Source organism: Euleptes europaea, chromosome 11, assembly GCF_029931775.1.
Source record: "Euleptes europaea isolate rEulEur1 chromosome 11, rEulEur1.hap1, whole genome shotgun sequence".
Classification (NCBI taxonomy): domain Eukaryota; kingdom Metazoa; phylum Chordata; class Lepidosauria; order Squamata; family Sphaerodactylidae; genus Euleptes; species Euleptes europaea.
In genome coordinates this window covers 24730730-24755792 of record NC_079322.1, presented here as the reverse complement: position 1 = coordinate 24755792, position 25063 = coordinate 24730730, and the positions used below count along the sequence as shown (strand labels likewise).

General features: G+C 43.1%; 1 protein-coding gene across 1 annotated transcript in view; it reads left to right on the top strand.

Annotated features, from left to right (window-relative positions):
* The first annotated feature begins 8861 nt into the window (after window positions 1-8861).
* MLH1 (mutL homolog 1) overlaps window positions 8862-25063 on the top strand; it is a 29830-nt gene continuing 13628 nt past the window's right edge. Inside the window, exons 1-11 of the mRNA XM_056857644.1 lie at window positions 8862-8995; window positions 9770-9860; window positions 9962-10060; window positions 12143-12216; window positions 15767-15839; window positions 16782-16873; window positions 18149-18191; window positions 18798-18886; window positions 21485-21597; window positions 22764-22857; window positions 23721-23874. Of these exons, the coding sequence (XP_056713622.1) occupies window positions 8880-8995; window positions 9770-9860; window positions 9962-10060; window positions 12143-12216; window positions 15767-15839; window positions 16782-16873; window positions 18149-18191; window positions 18798-18886; window positions 21485-21597; window positions 22764-22857; window positions 23721-23874 (1038 nt within the window). The 5' untranslated portion in view covers window positions 8862-8879. The remainder of the gene's footprint in view (window positions 8996-9769; window positions 9861-9961; window positions 10061-12142; window positions 12217-15766; window positions 15840-16781; window positions 16874-18148; window positions 18192-18797; window positions 18887-21484; window positions 21598-22763; window positions 22858-23720; window positions 23875-25063) is intronic.

Here is a 25063-nt window from a genome sequence, read left to right as displayed (position 1 = left end):
AGTCTCTTGCCATGAAAACCCCAAAAAGGGGTCACCATAAGTTGGCTGCAACTTGACGGCACTTTACACACACAAAGCCAAAAGAAAATAATATTTCGTATAGCAACCTACCAACAGAACAGAACATATCCACCTTCAGCATTCCTTTCTGCTTCACATCTCATTTCCTCCCTGACGTGAACTCCTTCTCCTACATCTTGCAATATCACAGGTTAAAATTTGCTTAAAAGTTGCTTTCCATTACTGCTTAATTAGTAGAGTTGCCAGCTCCAGGTTGGAAAATATTTGGAGATTTTGGGGGTGGAGCCTGAGGAAGGGGGGTTTGGGGAGAGACTTCAATGGGGTATAATGCCATAGAGTCCACCTTCCAAAGTAGTCATTTTCTCCAGGTGAACTGATCTCTGTCGCCTAGAGATCAACTGTAATAGCGGGAGATCTCCAGCTACCACCTATGGCAGGGGTCTCAAAACTGCGGCTCCAGAGCCGCATGCGGCTCTTTGGCCCGTTGAGTGCGGCTCTCCGAACTTGGTTCGGAGCCCCTGCTCTTGCGCCCGCTCAACTGTTGGGTGGTGTGGGCTTCCTTTGGTAGACCTGGCCTCCGGCTGAGTCCTATTGGGAGGCCATGTCTACCCACTGGCTTTCTTGGCGGTAGACCTGGACTCCGAGGAGGGGAAAAAGTCCCCCTTCAGAGGCCAGGTCTACCAATTGGCTTCAATGGGCCTCTGGAGGCCAGGTCTACTGCCAAGAAAGCCAATGGGTAGGCCTGGCCTCCCAATGGGACTCAGCCGGAGGCCAGGTCTACCAATAGGCTTTTATGGCGGTAGACCAGGTCTCCAGATGAGGACTCTGGACGGGGAGGGGAAAATGGCAGGGACTTACAATTTAATTTTTATCAATAAATAAGATCACTGTTAAGTATGATATCAAGTTTTATTCAGTGTACCTATAGTTTAATTAAGACTTAAAACTTTAATTAAAGTTTATTAAGTTAATAAACAGTGTACCTACCTATATAGTTTAAGTTTAAGAAATTTGGCTCTCAAAAGAAATCTCAATAGTTGTACTGTTGATATTTGGCTCTTTTGACTAATGAGTTTGCCGACCCCTGACCTATGGAGATAGATCACGATGGGTAGCCGTGTTAGTCTCTCTGTAGTAGCAGAAAGGATAAAGCGTCCAGCAGCACCTTAAAGACTAACAAAATTTATGGCAGGTTGGCAGACTTATTAATCAGATAATTAATCAAATAAAAATTTAGTCGAGGAAAGCTTCCATATACTAATTACTTACAAATTTTCACTGTGCATATCTGCTTCTTATATGAATGTAGGTACCACAAAGAAAACAGACTGTTGTTATCCTTACATTGGTATTCTAAGCAATTACGCCTTACAGGCTATTGATAGGGTTGCCAGCTCCAGAGTGGGAAATACCTGGAGATTTTGGGGGTGGAGCCTGAGAAGGGCAGCATTTGGGGAGGGGAGGGACTTTTGTGGCGTATAATGCCATAGAGTCCACCTTCCAAAATAGCCATTTTCTCCAAGTGAACTGATCTCTGTCACCTGGAGATCAGTTGTAATAGTGGGAGATCTCCAGCCACTACCTGGAGGTTGGCAACCCTAGCCATTGACTTCAGTAGATTTAGAAGGGCATAAGCCACTTCAGGGCCCTGACCTGGATGGCCCAGGCTAGTCTGATCTCGTCAGATCTCAGAAGCTAAGCAGGGTCAGCCCTGGTTAGTATTTGGATGGGAGACCACCAAGGAATACCAGGGTTGCTGTGCAGAGGAAGGCACTGGCAAACCCCCTCTGTTAGCCTCTTGCCATGAAAAACCCCAAAAGGGGTCGCCATAAGTCGGCTGCGACCTGACGGCACTTTACACACACACAACCCACTTTAGGACTGCACTGTTATTGTTTTGTTCACAAACAAGAAAAAGTTTGGTACTCCAACCTTGGTTCCAACTACTTCATTCAGGAGCATGGAATGGGTCGGATCCAACAATTTTTTTCTGCTGTTGAACCCCCCCCCCCAAAATGTCATCTTTGACCAGTCAGAAAGGCTACGCTGAAAACCGTGGGACGTGCACAGAACACGTGACACAGCTGTTGTAGTACAGAGGGTAACTGGGCAAGACGGACTGAAGAACCGGGCTGGATGGAACCCGCTGTCTTTGTCTATTTCCTCCCAGCAGTATCTTTTCCTTTCCTTCTGCACAACAAAGCCATTAGGCAAGAGGACTGCCCATCCTCCCCAGTAAAACAAACCATGTTGCAACAACACTGACTCATCCTGTTCGCCGTCTCCACCTCCTCCAAGCAGGATAAAGTTTCTGCTGTTCCGGCACATTGTGTGGTTCATTAGAAATTATGCACATCCCAACTAAACACAGGTCATGGAAGAATAGTTGAGAACCAGAAGACAGTTTTATTGTTGGCGATGCAAAACAGGCAGGCCTCCAGAGTGAAAAGAGAGCAGGCGGTGGAACGGTTTTTGCTGACGTGCTGCTCTGGATAAGGGGTTGTGGGCTGGGGGAGAAGAGAAGAGCAGAACTTCTTAGGGAGTATTAATGGGGTAAAAGTAGCTCAAGGGTGGCTTTGCATCCAAAGAAAATGGCAGGAGAGGAAAAGGTTACATTCTCCTCCCTCCCCCCTCCCTCTCTCAGAAAGAGAGAGAGAGAGAGAGAGAGGAGAGAGAGAGAGGATTCTCATTGATAATGCAATCATGCAGCTACATTTGCAAATGAGAAAACAGTTTAAGCATGGAAGAAATCTTAGTGTGGTCTAGGGTTGCCAGGTCCCTCTTCACCACCGGCAGGAAGTTTTTGGGGCAGAGCCCCGGGGAAGGCGGAGTTTGGAGAGGGGAGGGACTTCAATGCCATAGAGTCCAATTGCCAAAGTGGCCATTTTCTCCAGGTGAACAGCTCTCTATTGGCTGGAGATCAGTTGTAACAGCAGGAGATCTCCAGCTAGTACCTGGAGGTTGGCAGCCCTACTGTGGACCCCTTTGCTTTGTATCTAAATGATAACAATGATGGCACGGGGTAAAATCTCTTTGGAGAGAAAATTCTAAAGCCACCCACAACTTCTGAAGGGGGAGGAACAACACCTTGGGCAGGTCCATGTGGCAGAAAGCAGTCCATTAGATCCCCTGTCTCAGAGGGTCTAGGTCACACCGAATCGTATTAGTACAGAAGTTAGCAGCCAATAAAGATTTGTCAGTATTGGAGTGATGCAATCACAGTGTGCCTGGCTGCTCTATTCCAAACCTGTTGGAAGCTTTCCAAATAATATTTTAGGACAGCCCCACATGCTGTACATTTAGGGCTGCCAACCTCCAGGTACTAGCTGGAGATCTCCTGCTATTACAACTGATCTCCAGCCGATAGAGATCAGTTCACCTGGAGAAAATGGCTGCTTTGGCAATTGGGCTCTATGGCATGGAAGTCCCTCTCCTCCCCAAACCCTGCTCTCCTCAGGCTCCACCCCAAAAACCTTCCACTGCTGGTGAAGAGGGACCTGGCAACCCTATACACATTACAGTAATTAAACCTGGATATAATTAGAGCATGGATGACTGGCCAGGAAATCTCTTCCAAAAAGGAGGCATAGCTGGTGTGCCAAATAAAATTAATGGAAATTATTAGTGTGCTGGGCTCTGACCGGGATGGCCCAGGCTAGCTGGATCTTGTCAGATATTTGAAGCTAAGCAGGGTTGGTAGGGTTGCCAGGTCCCTCTTCGCCACCAGTGAGAGGTTTTTGGGGTGGAGCCTGAGGAGGGGAGGGACTTCAGTGCCATACAGTCCAATTGCCATAGCGGCCATTTTCTCCAGGTGAATTGATCTCTTTCAGCTGGAGATCAGTTGTAATAGCAGGAGATCTCCAACTAGTACCTGGAGGTTGGCAACCCTAAGGGTTGGCTCTGGTTAGTATTTCAATAGGAGACCACCAAGGAATTCTAGGGTCGCTGTGCAGAGAAGGCACTGGCAAACCACCTCTGTATGTCTCTTACCTTGAAAACCCTACAGAGTTGCTGTATGTTGGCTGTGACTTGATGGCACTTTGTATACACACATACCTGTTGGTATTAGTGCAGAGGTGTTTATTTTGATTGCTCAACCTCCAGGTTGGGGCAGGAGACCTCCTGGAATTATAACTGATCTCCAGAGTATAGAAATCAGTTCCCCTGGCAAAAATGGCTGCTTCAGAGAGTGGATATGGCCTTATACTCTACTGAGGACCCTCCCCAAACCCCGCCTACCCAAGCTCCACCTCTAAATCTCCACAAATTTCCCAAACCAGTTAGCAACCCTAAACCCCATCCAGAATATTACACCACCCTAAAAAAAATACACCAGCATTGAGGAGCTACATTGGTTTAATGCCAGGGTAACATCAGCATAAATGTGTGTTGTAATCTGATTTCAGCATGCCTTGATTAGGAATCAATAGCTGCCCCCCATAATGATTAAATTCCTTGTGCTAAGGCTGCCTAGGTAGATTATGAATTTATATATTTGGTAGGGGGGATTTACATTATAATTCCACTGTGCAGCAAATAAAAGTCCGGAGGTGATAAGTGATACTAATGGTTTCAAGAGGAAATGCTTTGTTGACAGTCCTCAGCATGATAGAGATGTCTCCAATGAATCAACAAGCATGCCATGAATAGCCCTTTTGTATGATTAAGAGCAGCTGATATGAGGTGGCGCTCTCGGGAGAAGAGCAAGTAAGAAAACCCAGCCTGGTGGTATTAAACAATGACACTTCCTGGAGATTTTGACAGCAACACAGATGCTTGGCTTAAGAGGGAATGCTAACCATTTAGTTTGTTATTTCCTAAAAGAATACCTGAGTCATACACTAGAGCTGTAAATCCCCTACGATAAAGGATCTCAAGGTATCCTTCCCCTCTCTCTTTACTAGTGATCATTGCAGTATAAATAAATACACGCAAAGAGCAAGGGGAGGGGAAGAATCACATGAACACATGAAGCTGCCTTATACTGAACCAGACTCTGAATCAGGTCCATCAAAGTCAGTATTGTCTATTCAGACTGGCAGCACCTCTCCATGGTCTCAGGCAGGGGTCTTTCACATCACCTACTTGCCTGGTCCCTTCCAGTGGAGTTGCTGGGGGACTGAACCTGGGACCTTCTGCATGCCAAGCAGATGCTCTACCACTGAGCCACAGCCTCTCCCCTATCAATACCTTATGCATGGGATGTTTTGCTGCTCTGTAGATGCACGTTTTCTCTATCTGAATTCTCAAAACTCTGCTTATTTTTGAGTTTTGAGAATTCGGATGGGAAAAATGCGTCTAGAGAGCGGCAATTCCAAGGCCAAACCTCCTGTGCATAAATGGGTGTGAACATGTGGGGAAGCGTGTGCGCGTTGTAGAAGCATACAAGCGAGTCCGTGTTTACATTGCAAAATACACACACGTTGAAGTGCGACAGCGATTGTTGAAACGAGCAGTTGTCCTAATTCCTTTATGACGAGTAAAACGAAGTGCGACAGCGATTGTTGAAACGAGTTGTCCTAACTCCTTTATGACGAGTAAAAAAAAAAAAGATTGTGATAAACACATCCAATTTGCAGGGCAGTCTCAACATCTACAACTTCATGCAAATGTTCTTATCAGTAGTAGAAAAGAGCAAGAGTCCAGTCGCACCTTAAAGACTAACAAAAAATATTTTCCGGCAGGGTGTGAGCTTTCGTGAGCCACAGCTCACTTCTTTAAAGGTCAACACTAGCGTTTTGAATTGGGTCAGGGTACAAACTGGGAGCCCTGACCCGGGATGGCCCAGGCTAGCCTGATCTCATCAGATCTCAGAAGCTAAGCAGGGCTGGCCCTGGTTAGTATTTGGATGGGAGACCATGAAGGAAGGCCAGGGTCCCCATGCAGAGGCAGGCAATGGCAAATCACTTCTGCACATCTCTTGCTTTGAAAACTCAATAACCTGCGACTGGACAGCACTTTGTGTGTGTTAAGTGCCATCAAGTCGCTTCCGACTCATGGCGACCCTATGAATGAAAGTCCTCCAAAATGTCCTATCTTTGACAGCCTTGCTCAGATCCTGCAAATTGAAGGCCGTGGCTTCCTTTATTGAGTCAATCCATCTCTTGTTGGGTCTTCCTCTTTTCCTGCTGCCCTCAACTTTTCCTAGCATGACTGTCTTTTCCAGTGACTCTTGTCGTCTCATGTAAGATTTTGAACAGCACTTTACATATACATTAAGGCACGTGCTGTTGCTTTAACTGCTGGCTACAATGGGCTTAGGTGCACCCTAATATGGATAGTACCGATCTGTGAGAAGGAAACTCCGGTGGGGAGAACTGGAGCCAGAAATCCATTTTTGCTCTTCTATCTGGGAGAGGGCCCTGACCTGGATGGCGCAGGCTAGCCCGATCTCGTCAGATCTCAGAAGCTAAGCAGGGTCAGCCCTGGTTAGTATTTGGATGGGGGACCACCAAGGAAGTCCAGGGTTGCTGTGCAGAGGAAGGCACTGGCAAACCACCTCTGCTAGTCTCTTGCCAGGAAAACCCCAAAAGGGGTCGCCATAAGTCGGCTGTGACTGGACGGCACTTTACACACACATTATGCAAAACAGACAGGAATGCATGAGTTGCATAGGCTTGATTAGCTGTAAACAATTCCTACTGGGCTCTTGCTCTTTTCTACTACCGCAGACAGACTAACAGGGCTCCCCACTGCGTCCTTATCAGTAGAAAGAGATACAAAAAGAAACGCCCGACCGCGCCACTCGCCCTGCCCTGTTTAAAGAGAAGGCGGCTGCAGGAAACAGACTGTATTTTTTTTTGTCCCCCGCGTCACGCCTTCTCGGTGCGCAATGGGTTGTGGGGGTTGTAGTCTTCCCAACTCCTTTCCCTTTCGACGGAAACACGTCTGCGGAAAGCAGCCGACTCTCCGCCTCTTGCTTGATCGACGTCCGCGCGGCCCAATCAGCAGTGCGCGTGGACGGTTGGCTCGCGCAGCCCGACGGTTTGGCGGGAGGGCGCGGCCTTTGCTGCCGGCGCCGCCTCTCGCCGTCGCGCGGTTCTCTTCGGGAAGTTCTTCCCACCCAGGTGAAGGTGGGCTTTCCGCCCCCTCAGGTGAGAGGGGCAGGTGCGTTGCCCCCTTCGTTAGGCTTTATTCGCTTGTATTGTTTTCTGTTCTATGGATGGATGAAGGATCGTTTTCCCCACCCTGCCTGTCGTGGCCACTATGGACCATCTTGCTTGGCCCAGAGTTCCAGTCTCATCCCATTAGCCGGCTTAACCCCCCATCATTAGGGTTGCCGGCCTCCAGGTAGTTAGCAAATACAAAATAGCAGAAAAACAAGCATTCAATAAATGCAAAGTATGTCTTTGTTCAATTTAGGCATATAGTTAACATACAGTTATATAATAATTGTCTGTGCAATATTATGCAGGATAAATCATGATTTATCCTGCAAAATATTGCACAATGATATAGTTAACATACAATTATATAATCATTGTCTGTGCAATATTATGCAGGATAAATCATGATTTATCCTGCATAATATTGCACAATGATATAGTTAACATACAATTATATAATCGTCTGTGCAATATTATGCAGGATAATTTATCCTGCATAATATTGCACAATGATTATATAGTTGTATGTTAACTATATGCCCAAATTGAACAAAGATATACTTTGCATTTATTGAATGCTTGTTTTTCTGCTATTTTGTATTGGCTAAATACAAAATTAATCAATATATAATCATTGTCTGTGCAATATTGTGCAGGATAAATCATGATTTATCCTGCATAATATTGCACAGACAATGATTATATAATTGTATGTTAACTATATGCCCAAATTGAACAAAGACATACTTTGCATTTGTTGAATGCTTGTTTTTCTGATATTTTGTATTTGCTAACTAACTGTATAGCAGGCTAACTTTTATTTACCTAAACCTCCAGGTAGTAGCTGGAGATCTGCTATTACAACTGATCTGCAGACAATAGAGATCAGGTCCCCTGGAGAAAATGGCCGCTTTGGCGATAGGACTCTATGGCATTGAAGTTCCTCCCCAAACCCCGCTCTCCTTGGGCTCCGCCCCCAAAATCTTCCTGTGCCAAAGAGGGACCTGGCAACCCTACCCATCACTTGTGTAACCCCAGTCCTTAAACACATGAAGCTGCCTTATACTGAATCAGACCCTTGGGCCATCAAAGTCAGACTGGCAGTGGCTCTCCAGGGCCTCAGGCAGAGAGGTCTTTCACATCACCTGCTTGCTTTGTCCCTTTAACTGGAGCTGTCGGGGATTGAACCTGGGACCTTCTGCATGCCAAGCAGATGCTCTACCACTGAGACACAGTCCCCTCCCCTCCTCAGTACATTTGGGTTCCCAAAGTAGAGTTGCAACCAAGTTGGACCTGGATATCTCCTGGAATTATAACTGATCTCCAAAATACAGAGATAAATTTCCCTTTGGGTTGCCAGCTCTGGGTTGGGAAATACCTGGGGATTTTGGGGGTGGAGCTTGAGGAAGACAGGGTTTGGGGGAGAAAAGGGACTTCAATGGGGTATAATGCTATACAGTCCACCTTCCAAAGCAACCATTTTCTCCAGGTGAACTGATCTCTGTCACCTGGGGATCAGCTGTAATAGAGGGAGATCTCCAGCCATCACCCGGAGGTTTGCAACCCTAGTTCCCCAAGAAGAAACAGTTCCTCCCCTCCCAAATTCCACTGTCCCCAAGCTCCATCTCCAAATCTCCAGAAATTTCCCATCACATAATTGGTAACCATAGGTCCCTGCCATCCCATAACTTCAAGTTCTGTGTGTTCTACAGGTTATAATTTCTGCAGCAGGTTAAGCCTTCCACTCCAACCATGGCTCTGATGGCTGGTGTGATCCGGCGGTTGGATGAGATTGTGGTGAACCGCATTGCTGCTGGAGAGGTCATCCAAAGACCAGCTAATGCTATTAAGGAGATGATAGAGAACTGGTAACTTTGTGTCTGTTGGGGGTATCTGCTTTGTGGTGTTCCTTGTCTAGAGATGGGATGCTGTTGGAAACTTTTATAACGCTAGGTGTCCCTGACTTGAGGTGGGCCAGCAAATTTACAAACGGAGCATCAAGCTTTCAGTAATGGTTAAGAGCAGTGGACTCTAATCTGGAGAACCGTGTTTGTTTCCCCACTCCTGCTGGTAACCTTGGGCTAGTCACAGTTCTCTCAGAACTCTCAGTCCCACCTACCTCACAAAGTGTCTGTTGTGGGGAGGGGAAGGGAAGGCAGTTGTAAGCCACTTTGAGACTCCTTAAAGGTAAGAAAAGCGGAGTATAAAAACCAACTCTTCTTCTAATTGTAAATGTTAGCATTTTTTGTTGAAACACTATTAAGTTATCTGCTAAGACGCTACAAGTGGGTTTCTTGAACTGAGCTTTAAATGACCTTAAACCTGTAAAAAGGGGGGGGATGACATCATAGGCCATAAAATACCTTAAAATTGTTTTAAAAGCCCCCATAATTATTGACACTTCATTGCTGAGGTCCTGTAATGTACAGTTTTTGTGGGGAATTATATGATGTGTCTAGATATTTGTGAGGAAAGCATTTAGCTACAGAATAATTAGTTCTAGAATTGTCTAGTTATTGGCTCTTGTGCAGATAAATGATGAAATCAGGCTCATTTAGAATAGAAAGTGAATTGAAATAGAATATGTTGTGGCACCATGCAATTTGTTTCTGAGGGCTGAAATCTGTTTCTTGTGCTTATAGCTTGGATGCCAAAGCCAGTAGTGTCCAGGTGACAGTTAAGGATGGTGGTTTGAAATTAATCCAGATACAAGACAACGGCTGTGGTATTAGGGTAAGTAAATCTACAGCAGTCAGGGTACATTTAATGTAATGCTAGCAACACTTGAGAAAACTCTGAAGAGGTTACTTACTGACATCTGTCTTTTTCTGCAGAAAGAAGACTTGGATATTGTCTGTGAAAGATTTACAACAAGTAAACTGCAGACTTTTGAAGATCTAGCTAGTATTTCGACATACGGGTTTAGAGGCGAGGTAAATAAACTATGTTTAGAAAAAAGGGTATTATAAAATTTATTTATAAAGCATTGAAGTTCTATTTGTTTATCTCCCTCTTCTGTTCCATCCAAAATATATCAACAGTTCCATTTATCAAAGCAAACACTGTTTCAGAAATTTCAGATACGCTACATACTTGTTGCTTTGCTGGGGTGGCAGGTTGGTGCTGGCTGGTGAAATGTATAAATTTAGCCCAGAATTCATTCAGTAAGGACACAAACCTGTTCATGTCCACTGTATATAGTGGAGTTTACTCCCAGCTCAATATACATAAGTTTGCAGCCATAAATAGTGTTTTGCTGTTTGCACTATTGCAGCTAAAACCAATCTATGATTGAGCTTGCCTTGATTCAGGAAACGTATATTAAATATTTGCATTACATTGGTCATACTTTATATGTAATGGCCAGTACCTTGAATTGAAGATATCACCTTTTATTTGCAATTTTCAAACAAGGAAAAAGTCTTTTAAGAGGATATATTTAAATATATATCCAGCAAAAACATCCAAAAACAAACTAATTGTTTCCTCGGTTGCTGTGCAACTTGCATTTCTTTGTAGAGTTATCGAATATCTGGATTACTGTGTGTATGTATAGTACATCTGAGCGACAGAAAAGCATTCTCTCTCTCTCTCTCTCTCTCTCCACACATACGTACATACATACACACACACACACACACACGTAATTTTATAAACCTCTGTCATGCCCCCTTTAAACGTCCTTTTTCTAAACTGAAAACTCCCACTCTTTTCAGCTCTCCTCATAGGGGAGATGATCCAACCCCCAGTCATCTTGATTGCCGCCTTCTGTACTTTTTCCAGTTCGGCAATGTCATTTTTGAGACACGATGACGACAACAGCACACATTATTCCAAATGCACCATAGATCTGTACAGGGACATTATAATATTGGTAGAAGAAAAAAGAGGGGAATAAAACCCAACCTAGAAAACAGAAGCTGGGTACCCAAGGTTGGGTGGAATAAAATATATATGTATGTAATTAAAGAAAATATAATTTATTGGAAGCGCTATGTCTAGATTAAAATTATTAAAAAACATTAAAGTAGCACAATGGCATTTCCTGAGGTTCATGTCTCTAACCACATGCCAGATGCGTTTCGGCCTATTTGGCCTTCATCAGTGGTCAATGTAACATGTAACACCTGCCCATGTAACACCTGCCCATGTAATTACAAAAATATATACATATACAAACAGTTTAAATCAAACCAGGCATGTATATAGGTTGTATACTATATTACCAATTACTCAAACATCTGGTAAAATTGACTCTAGTTGTAATACTGGTTTACAGATGTCTCCCTTATACGATGTGTGCAGTTATCAACCTAGTAAAGCATTTTATTTTCAGTCCCTTTCTTAATAATTCCCAACATAAAGTTTGCCTTTTTCACTGCTGTAGCACACTGGGAGATACTTTTATTTAGCTGTCTACTACAACCCCAAGATTTTTCTCTCTGTCATTTTCACCAAGCTCAGACCCCCATTAGCCTATACCTGAAGAAGATGAGAAGAGCCCTACTGGATCAGACCAGTGCTCCCATCTAGACCAGCATCCTGTCTCACACAGTAGCCAACCAGTTATTCTGGAGGACCATCAACAGGGCATAGAGGCCAAGGTCTAATATTGGTAACTTACCGACTCTGATTATGTAGGTTCCTTTAGTCAAACTCACATAGCTAGTAGCCGCTGATGGACCTTTCTGCCATGAATGTAACTAATCCCCCTTTCAAGTGACCCACGCTTTTGTCCATAATTACATGCTGCATATTTAAAAAAATAATAATCCTGATTTGATGAGATTTTTCACTTGTTGGAGATGCCAACTAATTAGATTCTCAGGGGGTCTAATTAAAAGATATTCGCTATTATTGTAATAGGTACGTTGAACATATACCAACAAAGTAGTAGGTACCCCAGAGTTATACTTCTCTGTTGACTTAAGTGAATTTAAAAGAGAGTGACTCTGTTTAGGATTACACTGTTAGCCGACTTAACTGGTTTCTAAGCATGCATTTCTTCTCTCCAGGCTCTGGCTAGTATAAGTCATGTAGCCCATGTTACCATAACAACTAAAACAAGTGATGGAAAGTGTGCATACAGGTATGTATATTTAGTTCTTAAATGCAATAAACATATGTAGGAAAGAACGATTAAAGGGGTTCCTTGCCTGTATTATATCATCTCTGTGCAAAAAGTGCATGGAGTTTTGTTATGTTTTTCTCCATACCAGTAGCCCCTTCTGACAGCTAGAAAGTGTGCTTATTTATTTAGATAACTTAGTACTGTGCTGTTCTCTGAGATAGGGCCTGAAACAGCTCACAAAAACACGCAATTTAAACAAACAGTAATATAAACAGGAAAAATACATTAAAGAAAGAAATCAAAAAAAAAAAATTCCTCAAAACCAAGCTCTGTGTGGGTTTTAAATCCAGTGGCTGCTCCCTCAGTGGTTGTAGTCTTCAAACCAAGGGCTGTTTGGTTCATACTAAAAAGGCTCTCGGCTCTTTCCGCAACCAGGCTTTTTAGCTGCAGACAGGAATGAGACAAATGTTTATGAGATGGGGTGCTGGTGGAAAGATGTTCCCCATCAGTTCCCTTCCCTTTGCCAATTCCTGTGGTTGCGGGACCAGTGCGGAGAAAGAGCCATGTAAGCTTGGGGGCTGCAGTGAGGAGGGGGAAGGGAGTATGAGCCACCCCTCCTCTCTCCTCCTGAGCAGAGCAGGCCCCTTAGCTGCTCTACATGCCCTGTCAGCATGTGCCATCCAAATGCCTGGATCCCTGGCATGCTTAAAAGTGCACACACAAACACCGAGTTTAAACAAGATATTGGGCACGTGCATTGCAATACTACCTGGGTGAGTTATCTCCCGTTTTTCCATCCCAGATGATATGCTCCGGTCTTCAGGGAGCGATTCAGAACTACGAGGTTGGATTTATAAAGAAGATGCTTTAATCGATAACCATCTGGTTGCCCATACAAAATTCTCCCCATGGTTTAAACTGATTAAAAAAGACCATTTCAGAGCCTCATACTTGGCAGACATTACAACATACAGCCTCAGAGCAGCCCTCACATCATTGCGTTTTCAAACCATGCCCATGGAGCTCCTTGCAGGCCGTTTTTTAAAAATACCGCTGGCTCAACGCATTTGTTTATGCGGGGCTTCAGTGGAAGATCTCCCCCATTATGTCCTGGTCTGCCCTTTATATACTGAGCCCCAGAACAAGTTTCTAGCAAACATTCTTTTAGGGTCACATCTGAGGCTGACAGATTAATCTATTTGTTGTCAGATAGGGACCCGTATATTTCCAAAAGATTGGCACTGTATGGTCTGGTGGCCAAGAAAATTAGGGAAAAGCAAACCATGAAGGGTGGCAAAGTTGGTTAGAGCCTACTGGGGGTATTTCAGTTTTTTTAATTTTTTTAAAATTAATTAATTAATTTAATTAATTTTTTTTAAATTTTTTAAATTTTTGTATTCTTTTAATGGTTTTGGTTCTGCCTATTTTAACCTGCTATTATACTGTTTTAGATTGTAATGGCCTACGGCCTTATACAATAAACTTGACTTGACTACCTGGGTGAGTTCTTGCTCTCTCAGCTATTAAACAGAATCTTAGTGCAGCACAGTAGCTAAGACTGAGCTACGGAACAAAGTATCTTGCTCCAGTCTACCTCTGTTAGGTAATCACAGTCTTTAAGTTCACAACCTGTGTATTATGGAAAGTAGACTGGTCTGATTTATGGAACTGTTAAGAGGATTGTTGAGATAATGTATGCAGAACGCCTTTAATGCTCTAAAATACTATATCGGTGTTGAGTATTATTGCTTAACTTCTTTTACTGTACAGGGCCCGGTAAATTGATTGCGATTCTTATGTCTTCAGATAGAGTTTAGCGGCAGCTGTTGTAGGGCATGCATTCCTGCCATTGTGGGTATTCTCAAATATGATTTTCAGCATTAAGTCAAATGCGTGCTAATCTTGCTAACAAGACTGAGATGCAAATTATCGCATGAGCTCCACTCCCTGAATAGCCCTGTACTGAATCGTAAATCAGCTGCCTCCTACGTAGCTGATAATGAAAGCTGCACAACATGACCACTGAGGCACAAAGTTGATGTCTCTTACTTGGGAAACTCCCCAGACAAGCAGAACAATATGACTTTGTAAATTAACCAGAAGAGAGAAAGAGATCTTGAAAAATTACAGGACGAAATGTGCTCCTGAAGGGAATAACTGAAGCAGTAATAAGGTGAAAGTAGCTTAGTAATTTTGGAACTCTCTCCCTGGAGAAACTAACCAGTCCCCTTCTGTTGCCATCTTCTGCCAGTAGACTTTCTTGTTTTGTCAGGCTGTCCCTCAGTGATCCTTCTTTCCTGCCCTGTTTTTAATTGTTGATTATTGTTGTATGTATATTTTAACTTAGTTTTGTTTGAATGATGTGTTTTTTGTTTTGGTTAAATGGTTCTTAACATATGTTTTTATTATGTGTGTTTTTATTTTGTTGGCCTTGATGAGGGCAAAAGGGATATAAATTGTATAAAATAAATAAAATAATAAAGAAAAGAAAAAATGAGGAAAAACCAGTGAGTTCGAGTCCCTGAAGCTTAGAGTAGGCAGATAAGGGGGGGGGGGCAGTTGTCAAAAACTTTCTGCCTAGCACAATTCCTCACAGCCCTCCCTTGCTTGTGTTTTGCTTATACCAAAGCCCCAAACTGTTTTATAGTATTGTGTGGAGATCTGTTCAGAGAAGAAATCACAACTAAGACTACATAACTGTCTTTAAATGTGAGTTTGGCAGATTGTCAGTGAGCACAAAAGCAGTATTGAGGAGTATAGCACAAGTATAATATATCATACAAAAAGAATAGTACTTCTGAAGGACTTGCACTGATATATGCTACAGAAAAATTAACACAGCTGTGGTAGTTTAAAATGGTTTTAATGAGAAGTGAAATTTCCAGGGATCATCAGTCTTCAAATAACAAACTCCAAAAGAGAAAACTAGCTCCCCCTCCTTGTCAGCATTATGCAACCCAACATCTAGCCACTAGAGGTCCGTCTTCGTATTATTGATACAAAGAGCAGCAATTATATTTCAAATGTCCCTTTAAGATGTTTTATTTGTACAGTGAATGCTAAAATAGTGCAGGTTATTTCTAATCCACCTCTTCTCTCTGAACTGAGCACATAGGTGTAAAATAATCCCCAGCCAGTATGGTTTATTAAATTGTAGGTGTTCTGTGAGGAACTGGGATCTGCCTTGCCTAACCTGACGCAGCTCAATCTGCGATTATTCCAAAATAAGTCCCACTGTGTTCAGAGGAGCTTGAGCAGGCTTGCAGCTTTTGAGTGCAAAGCTGCTGGGAGCGTTTTTGTTGTGGTGGTGGTGGTTTTTTCCTCCTGCCAACTGAAGGCATTGCTTCATTCATCTAAAGTCAGTGCTGTCCAGTTACTGCTCCGCCGTCTGTTGACAGGCCTCTGTGTGTGCTGCCAAATGGCTATACAATTGTGAATCTTTGAAGAACTAAGCAGGCTGCCTGCCAGTCACCGGGCGATGAGAGGATAGTCTTGTTCGAAAGCACTGCTAGCTTGAAATAATAACTTGTGGAGTAATCTAGTGGTGACTGCTTTATTCTGCTTTTAGGGCGTTCTATTCTGATGGGAAATTGAAAGCCGCACCCAAACCTTGCGCTGGGAACCAGGGAACTCTGATTGCAGTAGGTTATCTGCCTCTTATCAGCATTTGTTTTACAGGGCCAGATCCATTCCCAGTTAGTCCTGTAGATTTTATTTCTTTGCAGCAAATTTCTAGTATATGGAAGTTGCTGCTGGAAACAATTCCCTAAGGGCATTGAGAAATGTCTTGTCCTCATCACTGGAGTTAAAGATTTGGGCCTTAATTTACGAAATTTTCAGTGTCTTACTCCCCCCCCCAACCCCAAACATATGAAGCAGTGATAATGGAAGTGCCCCAGATCACTTGAAAAAGTATTGGCTGTCATCAGCATCTCAGAGACTAAAGAAAAAGGGCTTCCACATCAGAAGATGAAGCTTCAGGACAATCTGAGCCCTAGCATCTATTTATTTAGAAACGAAGCACTAGAGATTATCCTAAAAGCTGAAACATGAGGTTTATGTATCCCTTTGTGGGAGTTCATAGCATTATCTCTTGAAATAGTGTTATTCAGATTTGCCTGTAGTAAAGTTGAGAATTGTCTCCATATGTTTCAGTTTCTAGTACTTCTCACATGTAGCATCTTATGGACTTCTTTACAATTTTTAGTTGATTTTCAGTCTGACTAAGGTATGCACTCTCTATATTACTGGCTCTGGAGATCCACTAATTTTATACAGTTTTTGCCTGTGTTTATGTTATCAAATTTAAAGCTTCTGTTTTCAATCTGCTTGTCCTGTACAAAGTGTAACTTTATTTATAGGGTTTATACCAGAACACTTAATGTTGAGATTTCTTATTAGATGTAACCAAGCATAGGATAATCAATGAAAAATATTTCACTGTTAGGATTAAAAACTGAAATTTTGTCTAGTAATCACGGTTATGAAATCCAGTCAGTGTATTCTTTTGATTGGCTCTAAAGGACACTGTGGTTAGTGCAATTGTTGTCTGCTTTCTGCTTTAACCTGTCTGTTCTCTGCAGGTCGAAGACTTGTTTTACAATGTAGCCACCAGGAGGAAAGCTTTAAAGAATCCAAGTGAAGAATATGCAAAAATACTGGACGTTGTTAGCCGGTAGTGTATTAAAATAAGGGGCTTTAGTTTCTGCTATTTGCGGGGCAACGTAATCTGCTATGGGGCCTTGTTGGGAAGAAAGGGGGGATATAAATTGAAGTAAATAAATAATGGGGTGCTCCCACAAATCGTTAGATTGGCATATTTTCTCTCTAGTAAAAGCCAAGATCAACATCTTTGATATATTAATAACTCAGAATAGCAGGAGAGCTTTCCTGCTGAGGTCAGTATGGTGGCACAGATACAGCTGGAGCGTGGTTTTAACCTTGAGAAGAATCCCAATGAAGCTAGTTGAATATTTCCACAAATTTATGATCTTGGACATGGACCTGATGATTGAGGAAGGACTGCAGACTTGTCTGTGCAGATTTGAGACAGTGAGGGAGAGGGCAGTAAGTTCATTAAGCTTTAAAATATTGTCGAAGGCTTTCACGGTCAGAGTTCATTGGTTCTTGTAGGTTATCCGGGCTGTGTAAGCGTGGTCTTGGTATTTTCTTTCCTGACGTTTCGCCAGCAGCTATGGCAGGCATCTTCAGAGGAGTAACACTGAAGGACAGTGTCTCTTTATTAAGCTTGTCTGTTTGATGAGCTGCTTCTGCTCCCAGGGTTATATATCCAGCAGAAGAAAACCATTTGCCTTGTTGTGGATCATAGAGCTGACCCCAATTGCTTGAGCACTCGCTAGACCAATCATGCTTAATTTGAATGCAGGAAATATGTAATAAAAATCCCTTAAATAATGTAGGCCCTACAGGAGCCATGTGGTTGCCCATGTCTCTCCCTTATCCGTTTCCCAACAGCGTGTACCTACGTGTCATCATGTCACAACCGAGTTATGGTGACCCTCACCAAGGGTCTTTCAAGACAAGTGAAAAGCAGAGGTGGTTTGCCGGGCCTTCGTCTACAGAATCTTCCTTGGGGGGTAGGGGCGGTCTCCCTTCCCAGTACCAATTCTGCTAGGCTCCAAGTTCTGATGAGATCAGGCTATATCATACCACCTGCCTTCCCCTCAGTAATACATAGTAAAATAAAATGTGTGGCATGATGCCATTTGATTTAGAGTTTCCGCTCCATTTTACTGGGCCGCTGTTTGTAAGGTCAGGGACACCAGGATGGCATCACGGCATAAGTGTAGAAGAACCAATTACCAAGAGGGAGAGAAAGCTATATCATGGTGATGTCACTACGGGGAAATAATATGTGTTTAAAATCTTTGCTGTTTGCTATTTTATATGCTTTAGCTTAGGGCTTTAAAAAAAAATCTTGTCTCCCCAGATACGCTATTCATAACTCTGGCATCAGTTTTTCGGTTAAGAAGGTAAGTTAAACAAATTGCATCTTCAGTACTACTAATGTAGATTGTGGCCATAATTGTGCTGAAATTACAGAGGTGCCGGGTGGGGATCGCTATGGCTACTTTTTAGCCTCCCATCATTTATTCGGTGGGAGTGGTCCCTCCCATGGTTCCCCTTGTCTGCTGGTGAGAGCAGTCATCCACAGATTTTGAGTGAGGCGCCATCAGTGTGTGGATGATATCCAACCCTCTCATTTTCAGATGTAAATGGCAACGGACTGGATGATGGCATATTGAAATTCAAGCCATCACTTGCCCAAGCACACAAACAAACAAAAAAGCACAACAGCCCTGTATTGTTCAAGGTTATAATATAACCAAATACCATTTTGTTTATAATGTCTTGGGACAAAAAAACGTTTCTTGCATATTGCCTGGGAACTCGGTCAGTATGTTGCCGGGTAGTCTTTTTCTGCAAAAGTCTAATAAATATTGGCGCACTGGGGGAAAAAAATCAAGACAAGTTTATTTTACCTGTATAGCTTGCCACTCAGTCTGACTCTTGTATTGCTTGTTGTTCTTCATAGCATGCCTACTAGTATATGTGAAGTTAATGTCTTCCATTTTCAGCAAGGTGAGACCGTGGCAGATGTCAGAACACTGTCAAACGCTACAACAGTAGACAATATTCGGTCCATCTTTGGGAATGCCGTTAGCAGGTAAATCAATCCCAAATGCAGTTTGGCTTACAGATGAATCTTGAACAATTTAAAATAGTATCATAAAAACATTTAGATTGGAAGCATTATATGTTGTGGAATGGAATATTGTTAGAATTCATATTAAAATGGCTTTAGTGTATGACATGTTTTTGGTGTATTTACCAAAGGGCACCAAGAAAAGGAGGTTCTGGAAAATTGTATAGCACTTTTGACCGAAAGGCTCTGCATATCCTCTTCCCTGTACATATCTAGAGGGGAATATATGGTACTGAAATTTTTAGGAATCCCTTGTTTCGTGTACAACATATGGCCCCTGGTTGGCCACTGTGTGAACAGACTTGCTGGACCTTGGTCTGATCCAACAGGACCTTTCTTATGGTCTGTGGGCAGCATGCAGTCTGTGGACCTATATTGTGTGTACCCCCACTTCTCCCCATGACCCTGGTCTGCGACATGATAAGAAATTTCTCCCCACCCTGCAGAGAAAGGTCAGAGTGATCAGTATTATGATTCCCTCCACTCATGGGGGGACTTCCTGCTGTGTCTCAAACTAAGGGAATGGCAAGAAACTTGGCAGGGGGTGGAGAGGTGGGAGACCGACTCTGAGTTACTCTCTGAAGTGAGAGTTGTCATTCTGACCCCCCCCCCCGCACGCACACACACACACACACACAATGAATTCCATTTGCAAGCCTGTGTGATGCCGTGGACAAATCTCCGGGGGGTCGGGGGGGGGTCAGAGCTCCCCCATGGGAAATTTCTCTGTTTCATCCTGGGGGCTTGCAAGGAGACTTTTCTCCCAGGCAGGGGAGTTAAGACTGTCCCCTCTGAGCCCAGAAAACAATAAGAGGCAGTGTTCAGTCTCCCCCCTCTCACACACAGTTACCTGAGCCATAATGGGGCTAGCTGATGTGTCAGGGTGGCCCTCTTAGCTCCAGTCAGGATCTGAGACACCCTAACCTTAGTCAGTTGTTTGTATAGAACAGCCTCTGATTGCACTGGAGCTACTGTTGCCTTAATGTAGCCATAAACAAACACTTATATTTAAATTAGTTTTTAAAACACTATTTAAAGACAGTGTCTGCTTAAAAAAAGACACCTGAGCTGTCCTGTCGATGCCTTGAGACTTTCAGCTGCAGTCGTAGAAAGAACATCTGTCCCGTAACTGCGCAGACAACCCAGGGCAAATAAAGCAGAATCTTTGTCTGCCTGTTCTCTAGGACTTGTGCCAGCATTGGCACAAAGGTCAGTGAGAGATGGTTTCTATATTTAGAAATGACAGTTACGGCTTTAGGGCTGGACAGTCACTGTGCAAAGCATGCTAGCCAATGGAGTGCAGAGCAGAGGGCCTTACTCACCTCATAGAAGTTGGTTCACGGTTGTGTTATCCATTCGAAAGGGCTCACATGGCTGTTAATCTCCCTCTGCTGTGTACAGAGTCCTGCAGGTTGATCACCTGACCTTTGATTTTTTTTCAAAGGATGTAGGTGAAAGTAGGTGCCCTGTGGCACAGAGTGGTAAGCTGCAGTGCTGCAGTCCAAGCTCTGCTCACAACCTGAGTTCGACCACAACGGAAGTTGGTTTCAGGTAGCCGGCTCAAGGTTGACTCAGCCTTCCATCCTTCCGAGGTCGGTAAAAGGAGTACCCAGCTTGCTGGGGGTAAAGGGAAGATGACTGGGGAAGGCACTGGCAAACCACCCCGTAAACAAAGTCTGCCTAGAAAATGTCGGGATGTGACGTCACTCCATGGGTCAAGAATGACGCGGTGCTTGCACAGGGGAGTACCTTTACCTTTAGGTGAAAGTACACAAGCACGTTATGAAGGTTAGTGTGTTAAGATATATTGGCAGGTAGAAAGGACAGGACATTCATACTCCAGTTATTAGTACAATACTAGTAAGTAAGGCTTCACTTGAAATAGTGTCTGCTTTGGTTGCCATTGTATTGTGAACATTATATTTCAGTGGAAAGTTATTGTAGGAAGAGTGAAAATTTCTGCTGATGGAAGGATTTTCATGGTCTCAGTGTGACGTCTTTGCTTCTCTCCTTGTCCCTGCTACAGCCCAAAATATCCCCCAAAATGCTGCTTCTGGTGGACGGAGGGATTGTCAGGAACGTTTGCGGGGGAGTGTAATTTGTGGAAATCACCTTTTCCTTCCATCAGCAGAAATGATTGGTGGGATCCAACCCTAAGATTCAAGCTGTGCACATTACATGGGATACCTGTGATTGGATTGTGGTGGATGTTTAATATTAAAAAGCAGCCCAGGGGTGGGTGATGGTCTTTGGTAAAGGTTTTTTTTAACCTTTTTCATAAGAAGCTTAACTGCGGCATCCACTTTGATGCCTATGATGCTCTTGGAAATGTAGCGTTCTTTGGGGGCACAATTTCAGGGGGTATAGAAGGTTGTTGGGGGTGGGGTGGGGAGCAGAGACAGGAAATTGGCACCTGGTTTGGATCCTATCAGTTTGGCTGAAAAGCATGGTATATAAACGTGTTAAATAAGCAAATTTACCAAGGCTGTATCCTGTACTAGAAAAGTGATCCTAATACTAAGAAAAAACAAATTGCCATTTTATTTAAAATGTCTCCAGAGAACTGATTGAAGTGGGTTGCGAAGATGAAATGCTGGCTTTTAAAATGACGGGCTATGTGACCAATGCAAACTATTCAGTGAAGAAATGCACCTTTTTGCTTTTTATAAATCGTAAGTACAAAAGTATGTGTTTCTCTCAGTCTGCTTTAAGGTAGAACATTCTTTGGCTCTTTTAACAAGAGGCAACAGTGCCAAATGCTGAGTACTGTTTTTCTTTTGTGGAAAAAAAAGCAGTGAAGGGAGAAGGGAAAGCAGGTAGTGATGTTGTGTGTTTTCTGCCTGCAGAGTACATAATTGGAGATTTAGAATCAGAGTGGTTTATAATAAAAGGTCCCAACATTTTGCTTTCTTGTATTTGTTACAGTACAAGTTTGCTTTGCTTTGATTTTAAGGGCCATTTTAGACTGAGGGGTTTGCAAGCGGAATCTGTGTGCCAGACAAACTCAGTCTGTATGAATGCTAGCAGGCAGGATTGCTGCTGCTATCTAGAGTATAGGGACAGGTGGTATAACAGCTGAGGGACTAAGCCATAATTGTAGTGCAAGTTTTCTTTGCACTTCCTATTTTGGCACTGGAATAAATGGCCATCTGGTAGAGATTCAGCTTGTGTGTATGGGGAGAGCATGTCAGAACAGTGGATCCTGCTTCTGTCCTACGCTCAGCTGAGCAAGGTTTACTTACTTGTTTGTTAAAATATTTATACCCCACCTTTCCTTTTGGAAAGCCTTCCTCCAATCTGAGGAGGTGTCCTCCAATTTAAGAGTCTCTTCTGAGCCAGCGTGGTGTAGTGGTTAAGAGCGGTGGTTTGGAGCGGTGGACTCTAATCTGGAGAACCGGATTTGATTCCCCACTCCTCCACATGAGCTGTGAACGCTAATCTGGTGAACTGGGTTGGTTTCCCTGCTCCTACACACAAAGACAGCTGGGTGACCTTGGGCTAGTCACAGCTCTGTTAGAGCTCTCTCAGCCCCACCTACCTCACAGGGTGTCTGTTGTGGGGAAGGGAAGGTGATTGTAAGACGGTTTGAGTCTTCCTTAAGTGGCAGAGAAAGTCGTTATATAAAAACCAACTCTTCTTCTTCTTCTTCTGTTGGATGGATGGTTGGATCCACCCCGTTTAGATTTTTTAAGCTTTACCATGCATATTTTCCAGTTGGTTGGATGAATGAAAAGTTGAAGGCGTATTGTTTAACAGGGATGGGGGTAAAAATGGCATTGTGGAGAAATAAATGAATGACTAACATAACCATCTCTCCTGCTTTTTGCTCTATTTGCAGATCGACTGGTTGAGTCAAGCGCTTTGCGGAAAGCAATAGAAACTGTATATGCCGCTTATTTACCCAAAAATATGCATCCATTCTTGTACATAAGGTAAAGTAATAAAATAGCCTCCACTTTAAGGACGGATGGCCAAGAAGAAGAAAGAGGGATAACTAGGTGAACAAAATGAGCATAGTCACATAGAAGAAGAGTTGGTTTTTATATCCCACATTTCTCTACTTTTAAGGAGTCTCAAAGTGGTTTACAATCACCTTCCTTTCCTCTCCCCACAACAGGCACCTTGTGAGGTAGGTGGGGCTGAGAGAGTTGTGACCGGCCCAAGGTCACCCAGCAGGTTTCATGTGAAGGAGTGGGGAATCAAACCCGGTTCTCCAGTTTAGAGTCCGCCACTCTTAACCACTACACCATGCTGGCTCTCTTACTGACTGAAAGGTTATTATCAAATAGAAACTCAAGTACAAACAGAGAGGGAATTCTAACAATGAAAACAGTGAATATAGGTTTCATATTGTTCTGGTATTCCAGTAATGTAACCTTGTGTTTATCCTTCTGATACACTACAAAATTAGCCAAAATTCAACAAAATTCCTGGACTGTGGACTGGCGGTAGGGCACAAAATGTGGGAGGTCTAGGCTCAGTCCTCAGTGTTTCCAGTTAAAGTACCTCAGGTAGCAGATGAAGGGGTGTCCTTTCTTTGCCTGTGACCCCGTGCTAAATATTGAGCTAGATGGTGTAATTCACCTTCAGGTGTTGATTTGAATAACTGAATAGCATTCTAATGTGTGAGAAATTTGAAAATGTCCTCTGTAACCGAAAAAGCTCTGAAGCACTGCATATTTGACAAGTATAGAGAACCTTGAAATCTGTAAGTAATGTCACTCACTGTTACTACTTTGGTGCTGAGCTTACCACTTGATTGCCTTACGTGGTGGTGTTTCAAAATCCTTTGCAGCCTTGAAATAGCCCCCCAGAATGTAGATGTGAATGTGCATCCCACAAAGCATGAGGTTCACTTTCTCCATGAAGACAGCATCTTGGAGCGTGTGCAGCAGCACATAGAGAGCAAATTGTTGGGCTCAAACTCTTCAAGGATGTATTTCACCCAGGTAAGTGAATGGTTTTAACCAAAAGAAGAACAGTTGGCTTCCTTAGTGGTGGGGACATGCTGATCCTTCGTGTTCCTGTTTCAAAATCAGAGCACCTCTGTGCCTCCAAAGTAACTTGGTGAAACTAATAAAACAACAGTCCCACTAAGACTTAATGCCAGGGATATTTTTAACACACGTCTGTCTAATTCTAAGGGAACAGTAGACAAAGTAACAAGCTTATCATTACCAGCCAAAAGATATAACAGTTGAAAAATCATGTGAACAGCAAGGGAACCTGCTCAATAAAGGCAATATGTATTTAGCTCCTACAGATAAATACAAATAACAACCAAATACAAAATGAGGTCAAGTTTCAATTACAGCTCTACCACAAGGGCAGAGTCCCTGGGGATGGCTAATACCCTCGCAGAACAGTTCTGCAAGTGGTAAAGCATTTATTGTAGCCAAGAAAAAAAAGTTGACAAAATTGGAACTGTTAGAGAAAAGTAAAATAAGGAAACAGCAAAACAGGAAAAAGAAGGGCTAAAAATCTCAGTAATTCCAAAGCTGCCCTTCTAACATTTGGTATATCAATAGAAGGACAAATTAAAGCCTAAACTCAACAGCTTGTCCTCCATTAACTTATCCTAAGATGATCTGTGGAAATCAAACTGAGTCCATCTTAAGAGCTCTGGTAGGACTCGCAATCTAACAAAAAAAAGTTTAAATTTTACTGCAGCTACCCAAGGCATAAGAGAAATTTGACTATAACCAGTTTCCAGCAGTAAATTAGAACTTGAAATGTATCTAGGAGCTCGCAGAAGAGTACGCAAAAATGAAACCCATAGCACTTCCAGACTGGCTAAAGCTGCTGAGATCCAAATAGGGGCTCCATATAGTAAGAACAGGATTTTTGCTCAAACCTCCAAAACCAATGGAATAGATTGGACCACAGACTGAAAAAAGGACTTTGTGACAGCAGCTAAACTAGCTTTCATTCCTTCCAAAACATGATTAAGATGTAATCAATGCTCAATTTGGCAAAGTGCAATAGAGAAGATGCTCCAGAAACACGGCCTCTCTTCTCAAGCCATATTGCCATTAGGACACCAAAAAGCTAAGGAAACAAACAAACAGAGACTCTTGGACCATGCCCTTCAATCAGATAGGGCTCAGATTCATAAATATTCACCCATCTTGCAATACA